We start from the raw sequence: 10,720 nt of genomic DNA, 5'->3' as shown, positions 1-10,720 counted from the left end.
GAGGGGGAGGGGGAGGGGCAGCAGGCGGGGACTCGGCAACTCCGCTTCCGACGGAAATAACCTACTAGCTAGAGGAAGACCATGAACGGCCACAAGAGGGGGCCCTGGCCTCCTTTCTTCCCTACCCCCGTCAGCAGACCCCCCCCATAGGGCCCTGCGCCCCGCATCCCTTGTGCCGCAGAACGTATCTCCCCCCCCACACACACACCAACAGCCCCCTGCCCCCTGCCGTCCTCCCCCCCTCGTCAGCACCCACTTGTCGCCAGTGCGTGCTTGGTGAGCACCAGTCTGTTCACGGAGCCGATCACCGAGTTGGAGTCCGCGGAGTCGGGGCGCTGGGAGTGGGGGCTGCGAGGGGGGGAGCCAACACTGGGGCCGCCAGCGGGGGAAGGGGGTTGATGGGGGAGGGAAGGGCGGGAACATTGCTCACGGCACAGGCGGAGGGTGCGTCGGCATGCATGTGTGCATGTGTGCCTGTGTGTGTGTGAGAGAGTGTGTGTTTCATGTTGGTTGATTATTGACATTATTGACATACGTTGGCAGGGAAAGCGGGAGATGTCGCCCATCCCCCCTCATGAGAAGCAGCGCATCGGCGTTTGTATGTACATATGTGTGCACAGCCGCGCAGATGTGGGCCCGGTCAAAAGTGTTTCGACAAACCTACATACATACATACATACATACATACATACATACATACATACATGCCAACCGGGGTGGATGAATTCGTAAAACAGCTCCAAAGCTACGGTGCCCGTGGGCCGAATGGGGCTGTCAGCATAACGTCGTGTGTTTGTGTGCATGTGCATTTTGCGCTTATGCCGTATATGTTGGTTGGTACCTTTCCGGCAGTACATCCAGCCCGGACATCCTGGATCGTGCTGAGCCCCTGGAGCGGATTGACCCACGGGACACCGGGCGCCCGCTGTCGCTGTGTTGTATCATCATGAGGCTGCCGCTCCCTCCCCCCGGCCCCAGGGGCGAGGGAGGTCCGCGGTGCAGGGGGCCCCCGGACATGGACCTGACCATCAGGCGGGAGCGGGGCCGGTCGGGGCTACTGCCGGAGCTGTAGTCCGACCCGTCCGCGGTGGAGAGGGGGTCGTCTGCGGGTGGGGTGTGAGGGAGACCCGGGCGCACCAGGACTTGTGTGGGGGTGTAGGTGTGCGTGTGAGTGGGTGAGTGGGTGAGTGGGTGAGTGGGTGAGTGGGTGAGTGGGTGAGTGGGTGAGTGGGTGAGTGGGAGGGTTAGATTCCTAGAATTAGGGTTTTGGAATGGGGGTTGGAGGGGGGTGCAGATACACGCGACTCCGGCGCTCTGCCTGCCCTGGCGGCCTCCTTCGTTGGCTGGGCAAAGGCGTGCAGGAGGGGAGGGGCGGACGGAAGAGCCGTGCTTGCGCGCAGCTACTGGACGCTGGTATGCGGGCGCGGAGGGTGGGATACCGGGGATGCGGCTGGGGGTGCGTCACAACCCCACCGTCACTTACCCAGCCGGCCCCTGCGGGAGGGTTGCAAGCGGTTGTACGACAGCCCCTGGCGGCCCTCCGCACTACCGTCACCACCGCCACCGCTGCTGGCGCTACGACCTGGCGACGACCTCCAGCCTCTGCCGCGGCCGCCGTCCGCGTCATCTGCCGCCGCCGCCGCCGCCGCATCCAGAAACGTCCGCCGCGCCGTTCCCGATCCGAACGCCACCGGCACACCACTCAGCGTGGAACGACCCCGACGTAACATACGGCCGTGGGGGATGCGGCAAAACCCGCCACCGGGGGCGGCTCCGCCGCCGGCGGCGGCTCCCCCGCCGCTGCTATCGCCGTGCCGTGGCGACGTGCCAATGGCAGCCGCCGCCTCGGCGGCAGCGCCCGCGAAGCCGCCGCCACCGCTGCCGCCGCCGCCAGCCTCCCGGTCTGATTCGTCCGTGAGGCCGCCTTCCGGCGGCGGCGGTGGTGGCAGCGGCAGCGGCCCCTCCGGGGTCTTCAGCGTCCGGAATATATCTGCTACCTGGCTGTAGCTTTGCGACGGCCGGGACGAGGGCTCGTCCGAAATCCCGTCGCCGCCACCGCCGCTGGCCGTCTGTGCCAGGGCTAACTCCAGAGCGGGGTGCGGCAGTCCCGACAGGCTAATGACGGTGGTTGGTTCGTCACCGCCGCCGCCGTCCCCCCGGCTGGCGCCGCGGCTGGCGCCGCCGCCGCTTCCGCTTCCTCCCCCGGTGCTGGTGCCTTGGCCTGTTCCTCCCGCTGTCCCTCCCCTCAGGCGGTGCAGGCCATGCGGCGGGCTGCGGCCGCGGTTGGGACTGACCTGGCGACTGCCGGTCTGCAGACCAGTAGGGGACCGGACCAGTAGGGGCCGGGGGATGTGGTGATGATTCTGGGTATTTTGTGAAGCGAGGTCAGCGGTGGCGCGGAGCACGGGGAGGGCGGGTCCGACATCACCAAATCACCAAATCACCATATCACCACATCACCATCATCATGGGGGAGGGCGGCCGGGAGAACAAACCACCGGTACCAGCTATAGGCCGCAGTACGCAGCAGCTCCCACCCCCCCCCACCTCCCCCCAACGGAACCCTTTTTCGCAATCGGCAATGACCGTCCCTCCGTAGCTCCAGTGCTAGGACCTCCATCAATCCCCAAGCAGCACGCCTCACCTCTCCTCCTCCACCCTGGTTAGTTACTTCTCAAATACTGCTGGCGTATCAGTCTATCCTGGGCATCAGCTTCGCTCGTTCGCGCGGTTCGCCTCCTCACACCCCTCCTCACACCCCGCCACCTCCTCCACCTGACAGGCTTCCCATTCCGCGAACCGAGGACGTGTGGGGGCCGGGCTCAGATCCCGTGAACCCCCCTTCGAGTCGGACCTCACTCCCCCACCCCCACCCCCAACTCAACTCAACCCACCCGTGTAGCGGAACTGATTTCGCCGCTACCACCACCGCCCCTCCCCTGCCCTCCTTCCACCTCTTGCCCCCCTCCCTAACCCCCTTCCTCCTCCCCCTCCTCCCTCCCCCTCACCCCCCGTTCCTCCCCGGCCTCTCACCGCCGAGCCCCCGCTGGTCTCCACCCCGGCAGCGGAGTCCACATCGCTGTCCGCGAACTGGTCGGTGGTGAAGCTCGGCCAGGACATACGCAGATCCAGCTCGTCCTCCTGCGTCAGCACGTCCGTACTGCCGCAGCCGCCGGAGCCGCCGTCAACGGTACTGCCCACATGCAGCGCCGCGTAAGAGCCATCCTGGGAGATCAGCGGAAGGGGCCGGATCATTCCAGTTCCGGCGCTGGAGATGCTGCCCACGTGGGTGGACGAGCGCTCGTGACCCGGCGGCGTGTCGTCCAGCGGCGCCGCGAAACTAACCAAGCCGCCACCACTGGGACGGCGGTTCCGGAGCAACCCCGCCAGGTCGCGTGGGCGGGTGCTGCGGCGCGCACCCGGCCTGCGGAGCTTGGAGACGAATGCGGAGGAGCTGGCGAGGTTGACGTTGACGGCGTTGGGCAGGGAGGTAGCCTGGGCTATGGCGGCCTGGACCCCGGAAGGGAGGGAGCTGGCGAGCAGGCTGCCGGTGCCGTCGCCAGTGGCGCCGCCGCCGCTGGCGTTGGGTTGCAGCAGGCTGCTTGACTGAGTGACAAGGCGGCCGCCGAGGCCGGAGGAACGCAGCGGCGAGCCGTGGTGCGAGGCGGAGGCGGCCCCCGGTCGGAGAATACCCGCCTCCCGCTCGTCCACCTCGGCGGCAGTGCGCTGTGCTGCCTCCCGCAGCGCCATGGCCAGGGACACGGCTCCGGAACCACCTCCGCCGGGCCCTGCGCCCGCCCCGCCTAGCTGCCTTGGCTTCCATGCGGCCATGGCCTTCTCCCTCAATGTGAGGTGCTCCTCCAGCTTGTGCTGGGCCACTGTGGGGTGTGTGTGGAGGGGGGCAGCAAGGTGGGGGTGAGGGGGGGCGAGGAGACGGAACAGGGTGCAGGTCTTGTGTGTGTGGAGGGGGGGCCTTGAGGAGTGAAGGGGGGGTCCTAAACGGTGAAGACTCCCCACCCCCCCACCCCCCCTTCCCCCCACTCTACCCCCCTCCCCCCCACTATCACCCACCCGTGTAAGCGAATTGCGAAGTGGACAGCCGTATGATCTGGGCCGCAGTGAGCCCCGTCCACTCCAGGTTGTCATCCGGGCCCTTGCTGATCACCCGGCTACGTAGGGCGGGGACACTGCGCACTCGCACCATGGCCACAGCCGCGAACACCAGCTGGATGCGCTCCATGGTCAACTGGGAGGGGGGTGCGGGAGTTGGCGGGGCGGTCAGGGAGCCGTGGGGGGCGTTTGGGGGGTTAAAGTTTGGGGTTTGAGCCAGGGTAGAGACAGAAGTGCGGCTGAGGGAGGGTGGAACGTGTCAGAGGGGGTTTGGGAGGAGGGGGGAGTGCAGTGGCCAGTGTGGAGGGGGACCAGGGGGGTGAGGGGGGAAGATCCAGTTTGGAGAGCAAGGTTGTTAACCAACCATACGTACACATACATACACGCTTACACGCACATACACACATGCACACCCGCACGTACACACGTACACACATACGCACATGTACTGGCGGCTCAGATCATCACAACACGCACCCATCATACCCCCCCCCAGACGCGCCTCCTCACCGTCTTGTCCGCCATATCGGTATCCCGTATGAGCTGGGTGAACTGGTAGATGTTGATGCCCAGGGTCTGGGCCAGGGGGTCGATGGTGCAGTACAGGCTGAAGGCCCGGTCAACCTGGGGAACATGCGGACCGGGGAGTCCAGGCAGGCAGGGAGGGAGGAGGAGGAGGAGGAGGGTGGTGTTTTCAAGGAGCGGTACGTGGGGGGCAAACCCCTCTTTTTCCCCCACCGGGAAATACCCCCCTTTAAATCCTGACACCCAAAACAGTTCCACCAAAGCATGCAGACACGCACAGCCCGCATCTCCCTGCGCGCATTGGCAGCCCCCAATCCCCTCCCACCTTCTCTTTTACCGCTTCCCCCCCTCGGGGGGCTCCCCGGGGCCTCCTCCCCCGTACCTGTCTCTGCAGCTCGACGTCGTTGTGTTTTACTCTGTTGAACTTCCACGGGTAGAGGATCTTCTCCCGCCACAGTCCCACCGCCTCCAACATGGCGGGCAGGTGCTGCAGGGTGTCGCCCAGGGTGGGCAGCAGCTGCACACTGCTCAGTACGGCACCGGTGGGGGTCTGAGTGGCGGCCTTGATGGACAGACACGCCGCCAGGATCTCAACGAATTGCGGGTACGACACGGGCGAGGACAGCACGTTCTCGGGCCGCATGTCCCAGGGTCGGTCCAGAGGAACCTGGCGGGGAGCGTGTGTGTGTATGTGTGTGTGTGTGTGAAGGGGGGGGGGAGAGCGGGAAAGGAAGGGTAGTGGGAGGGAATGTTTTTATGATCCAGGAAAGGATAGAAAGCGATCGCGCTGGGTCCTGGTGACACGGACATGCAAGCAGGTTAAGGTGTAGGATGGGCGCGACGTGGCTTGAGAGTGTACGGTCAAGTTGTACGTCACCCTGAAATATGATGTACACCGTACCACGTACCAGGTACTGCCCGATGACGAAGGCCAGCACGTAGGCCAGGAGGCGGTCGCGCTTTGCGTGCTCCAGCGCCAGTTGCTCCTCACTTGTCAGCTGGTTTCGGAGGGCCTTGCGTGTCGTACCATAGTACACGCCCAGAATGTCAAAGTCGTACACCACGCCTGCAATCTGTTCAAAGATGGAACAACAATGATGATGGCTACAACGCCGGCGACGCCGGCGAGGGACGCGTTCGTGAGGCGCAGGGTTGTTGCCGCACTACGACAGAGTCGCTTCCCCTCCGCCCCCCCTTCAGCCCCCCTCCTGGAGAGCAGCGAGGAACCCAAGACCCTGGTCCACCGACTCCAAACCGCTTGAGAGCCCCTTAGAAATCTCCCTGGAAGCTCCCCTCCCCTCCCTCCGCCCTCTCACCGTTTCCAGCCCCAGCAGGTTGCATGCGTCGGGTTGCTGCCACATGGCGAATACATCTGACCTCTGGTACAGCGAGCTAGACACCGCGGTGCTGTTCACCGCCGCCCTCCGCGCGTGGAGCACCTCCACCGGCCACCACCAGGGCACCTGGTCCACCACTGCAAGGCGGTCCAGATAGAACTCGGCGACCTGCGGGATGGTGGGGTCGGTGGGTCGGTGGGTCGGTGGAGGGCCACGAGGTGGAGGGTGTGTGTGCACCTGCTCTCTTCCCTCCAGAACTGCAACTGCGTCCTCTAATCCCTTGTTCCCCAGCCCGGCCCTGTGGCCCCAGCCGACAGCGGCGGATACCCGTCCCCCTCCCTCCCTCCCTCCCTCTCTTCCCCCTCCCTCCGGCCCCCCTTCCGCTACCCTGTGCAGGTGCGTGATGATCCTGCTCATCAGTCTGGGCAGCAGCCCCGACTGCCTGATGAACTGGGCCAGTCTCAGGAGGGGCACGGTGAAGGGCTGCTCCAACTGGGCCAGACCCAGACGCATGTCCTGAGGGGCAAGAGGGGGGACGGGGAGATAAACAGGAGGGGGCCACAGCCCGACTCGAACGTGTCTTGACGGGTAGGGAACACGGTGCGAAGAGGGGAGGGTTTGCACCGAGGCGCGGAGAGGGAGGGACAACAGGTGGGTTCCCCCTGCCGCCCCCTGCCGCCCCCTGCCGCCCCCTGCCGCCCCTCTCCCCCCCGGCAGCTCCCCCTACCTGCATGGACAGGTGCAGGTCCTGCGGCGCCGAGTGCTCCGAGGTCAGGAAGATGTACGCCTGGTGCAGGGTGAGGCTGTTGGGGCCGCTGTCCAGGGCCCGGAGCATCTCGGTGCGGATCACCTGGCCAGCGGCAGCCGCAGCGGCAGCCGCAAGGGGGGAACCCGGGGGCGGGGGAAGCAGGGGTCTTGGAGGAAGGGGTTTAGCTGGGGAGGCGAGGGAGGGAGGCGAGGGAGCAATCAACCAAGCCAAAGATTGTGCTACGAAACTTGGTTTGATGTCGGATTTTGATATCGTATGTCCTTGTGTTTTTCATGGACACACCGCAACCAAGTAAATTTCGGAAGGGGAGGGGAAAATTGCGCGAGTTCCCCAATGGATGGGGGAATGGGGGAACCCCAGCCATTTTTTTCCCGGGCCCCCCCCCCCGGGGGCCCCCCCCCCCCCCCACTTTACCCCGATGTGTCCCACCTGTCCCAGCACCCAGGGCAGTGGGGTCGCACACGTCTTCTTGAGCTTGGTGAAGTAGTGTAGGGCCAGCTGCTGCAGCAGTGCGGGTGCGGCCAGGTGGGGGGTGTTGCTGTTGGAGGAGGCCACCTGCCGGTTCTGCATAAGCCCCATCAGCAGGTCCACCACATCGGCGTCCTGGAGCCGCTCGTCGGGTCCTGGGGGCGGAACAGGACGGGAAGGAAAGAAAGGGGGGAGAGGGAGGGGAAGAGGGATTCGGCGACGTTACGCCGAAACACAGAGAAGGCACACGATGCGCAGATAATGCCTTCCCACTTTATGTATCGCCCTACAGATACTAGCGCAGGACACCACCCTAACCCCGCCCGAATGACATCACCCCTTCCCCCCACCTCCTCTCCCCTCCCGGGTGAACTAACCCCCCTTGGTCGTCATCTTCCACGTACTACGCCATACACTCCTAAATAACCCTTAAACTTTTTCCCACCCCTTTTTTGCCCCTTACCCCCCAAGGCGCGTAGCAAGGCGGCACGCACCCCCACACCACCCCGTCCTTTCATCCACCTCCACCTCCAGCTCAGCCCCCCTTGCATCTCCCCTCTACAAGCCCCCGCAACCCCCAACACCCCCCCCCCAACCGAACCCACTCATCCACTCATCCGCCCACCTGACAAGTCGTCCTTGTCCGTACGGGGCATGTATGCCCGTACATCCACAACCCGGAGACTGGGCGGTGTGCCGGGTGTCCCCAGCCGCGATCCCCCCCCACCGACACTCCCCGTGCTCTCCTCCTGCACCATACCCAACAATGAGTCCCGACCCCGCCCAAGAGAACCAACGCCGCCGCCGCCGCCACCAGCAACTCCGCTCCCGCCCCCGGCACCGCCGCCGCCGCCGCCATTAGCACTGCACGTCAGCGGCGTGGTGGGTTGCGAGCCCCCCACACCTATGGGGGTACCAAGCACCCGGCTAGCAAAGGCAGCGACGCCGCCACTGCCCCCACCCAGCCTGGACGGCCCCAAGAGCTGCGGCGGCTCGGGTCGGGAGAAGCTGTTGGCGGCGCTGGGGCTGCAGGTGGTGAAGGAGCCGCCGAACCCGACACGACCGCTGGGGCGGCCGTCGGAGTCCGCGGCGCGGGGGGAAGCTCGGGCACCGGAGACGGAGGGCTCCGGAACCGGGGGGTGGAGGCGTACGGCAAGCATATTGATGGGGCCGGTTGGGTTGTTGGAGAAGTCCCCTGGACGCAAGGGCAGGCAGGGGGCTGAGGCGGCGGGAAAGGGGAAAGGGGAGAGGGAGCGGGGAAGGGAGGAAAAGGGAGAGGGGAAAAGGGAGAGGAGGGATACAAGCAAGGGAAGGGACAAGATGTTTTACCACACACACATACACACACACCGGCCGGGCAGCAGGCCACCGGCGACAAAGGCAAGGAACGGTGAGACGGGGCGAAGAGAGGCAGAGCGAGGCGCGGCGCCGAAGCCCGCCGGCAATCGCAATGACAATCGGCCCCCTACCCCACCCAAACTTCAGGAATTAAGACCCGAGGACAGGGCCAAGGAGGGCTCCGAAGCCTCCCAGCTACCGGCCATCGGCTCCCCAGCCTGCCTTCGAATCCTTCCCCAGACCCAGACCCAGACCCAGACCCAGACCCAGACCCAGACCCAGACCCAGACCCAGACCCAGACCCAGACCCAGACCCAGACCCAGACCCAGACCCAGACCCAGACCCAGACCCAGACCCAGACCCAGACCCAGACCCAGACCCAGACCCAGACCCAGACCCAGACCCAGGCCGGCCCTCTGCGGCCCCTGATGCGCCCCCGTCTCCATCTGTCACTCACTGCCCGCCTGCGCCACCGCCTGTTTCATGCTGGGGGGTATCCTGGCGTGTTTGTTGGTGAGCTGCACCCGGTAGAGCTCGATGACGTCATTGTACTCGCTGATGTTGTCGATGAGGCCGGCTTGCCTGGGGAGAGAGGGGGGAAGGCGGAGGTGGTGCTGAAGGTGGGAGGTGGGGGGGTTACGGACGTCGTGATGCCGCATCACAGCACTCGCGCACATCACCAGGCGCCTGCGGGGACATGCGCCTCAACATGTGGTGTCAACAGCATCAGAGCGATAGCTGCAGCAGTAGCAGCAGTAGCAGTAGCGACTGTGGCAAAACTCTTGTCGAGTTAGGGGTATGGGGACGGGAAGGCGGCGGTAGCGGTAGTTCCCCAGGCCCTACATCCACATCCCCTCTCCTGTCCTCCCAGGTCCCGACTTACCACCCCTCCCCCTTCTACCACCACCATCACCACCACCCCGCCAATACCCCAGCCCCGTCTCCCCCCCCTTGCGACCCTACCCTACCACCACCTCCACCACCACCACCACACGATAACACACACCTGCAGAAGACCAGCAGCATATCCAACGTGCACAGCTCGTCACGGGCGTCGGCAGGTGGCTCGTCCAGCTCAATGTACGGAAAGGGGTCCCTGTACGCTTCCTGGAGCGACGCAATATGGACGCGGTTCATGCCGTACATGCTGCGCGTGCTGCGACCACTGGAGGGCCGCCTGAGGGGCGAGAAGGGGGGAGGCAGCGAGGGGGTTGGGGGCAGTTGAAGAGGCAGTACCAGTGGGGCGGAGGGGAGGGGCAGGTTGTGAAGCGGTAAGCAGCTGAGAGCGGCTGGCGTCCCTCACAACCTTTACCGCACTTACAGGCAACGACAGGCCTTCGCCCCAAAAAAGATACTTTGTGGGAGTTCCGTACGCCAGGTCACCGGAGAGGTGTATGGCGGGGTGGTATGGCTTTGCGACCACCTTACTCGTCGACTTGTTATCCTCCGCTGGCCCCCCTCACCCCCCTTCCCTACCCGCCCCGCCACGCACCTATCCGGTGACCTGGCTCGCACCCGGGCGGGTGATCCCCCAACCAATCGCGCCTGCGCAGCCCGCCGTACGGCATGCCAGTGCCGGGCGTACTGCCGCAACATCAGCATCATCGCATTGCGGGTCTCCTCGAGAGTCGTGTGGTGCCTGGGGGTTGCGACAGGGGGGAGGGGGGGAACAGAAACACAAGCCCCAGGACTAAGATATCCGCCAAACGGAAGACAGTCCAAGGTTGGGGGTTTCTGTGTGGGGCTGGAAAGGTGAGAAGCGAAAAGACGAACCACGAACGAGTGAAGCTGCTTCCAAGGAAAGAGTTCTGCCAAGAGGAGAGGGGGAGGGGGGGAGATGCGGCACCGGCGAGGGTGCCCGATTGCTACAAAATCTATGTGTGCTCTTGCTACCTGTCGTCCTACCCCCTTCCCCCAGGTTCGACAACCTCCGGACGGCCCTCACCAGGTTCCCACCCCACCCCATCCCCTCCATCATCCTTCCCACCAACGCCGCCGGCCGGCTTCCCGCCTCACCCATCACCCACCACCCGCGAAGCAGGCGGGCCCCCCAGGGTTCCATGAAACCCGGAATGCTCCTAACGGCAGACCTTCGCCTTCGCCTTCGTCCGTCACGTCTGGGTTGCGTCGGAGTGCGTTCACTCCCGCTTTCCTTATGAACGCCCTCCGACG

General features: G+C 65.2%; 1 protein-coding gene across 1 annotated transcript in view; it reads right to left on the bottom strand.

Moving 5' to 3' along the window:
* The window catches only part of VOLCADRAFT_86667 (uncharacterized protein), a gene marked incomplete at both ends in the record, with an annotated part of 26,467 nt that overhangs the window by 9,958 nt on the left and 5,789 nt on the right, over positions 1-10,720 (bottom strand). Inside the window, 20 exons of the mRNA XM_002946365.1 lie at positions 257-369; positions 431-474; positions 909-1,103; positions 1,484-2,309; positions 3,034-3,878; positions 4,072-4,246; positions 4,621-4,734; positions 5,018-5,302; positions 5,544-5,708; positions 5,952-6,140; positions 6,360-6,488; positions 6,700-6,822; positions 7,171-7,242; positions 7,297-7,364; positions 7,835-8,428; positions 8,790-8,964; positions 9,073-9,130; positions 9,555-9,725; positions 10,041-10,187; positions 10,322-10,356. Of these exons, the coding sequence (XP_002946411.1) occupies positions 257-369; positions 431-474; positions 909-1,103; positions 1,484-2,309; positions 3,034-3,878; positions 4,072-4,246; positions 4,621-4,734; positions 5,018-5,302; positions 5,544-5,708; positions 5,952-6,140; positions 6,360-6,488; positions 6,700-6,822; positions 7,171-7,242; positions 7,297-7,364; positions 7,835-8,428; positions 8,790-8,964; positions 9,073-9,130; positions 9,555-9,725; positions 10,041-10,187; positions 10,322-10,356 (4,523 nt within the window). The remainder of the gene's footprint in view (positions 1-256; positions 370-430; positions 475-908; positions 1,104-1,483; positions 2,310-3,033; positions 3,879-4,071; positions 4,247-4,620; positions 4,735-5,017; positions 5,303-5,543; positions 5,709-5,951; positions 6,141-6,359; positions 6,489-6,699; positions 6,823-7,170; positions 7,243-7,296; positions 7,365-7,834; positions 8,429-8,789; positions 8,965-9,072; positions 9,131-9,554; positions 9,726-10,040; positions 10,188-10,321; positions 10,357-10,720) is intronic.

This window comes from Volvox carteri (assembly GCF_000143455.1).
Source record: "Volvox carteri f. nagariensis unplaced genomic scaffold VOLCAscaffold_3, whole genome shotgun sequence".
Classification (NCBI taxonomy): Eukaryota; Viridiplantae; Chlorophyta; class Chlorophyceae; order Chlamydomonadales; family Volvocaceae; genus Volvox; species Volvox carteri.
The sequence above is the reverse complement of the archived record's forward strand: the minus strand, read 5'-3'. Positions and strand labels throughout refer to the sequence as shown.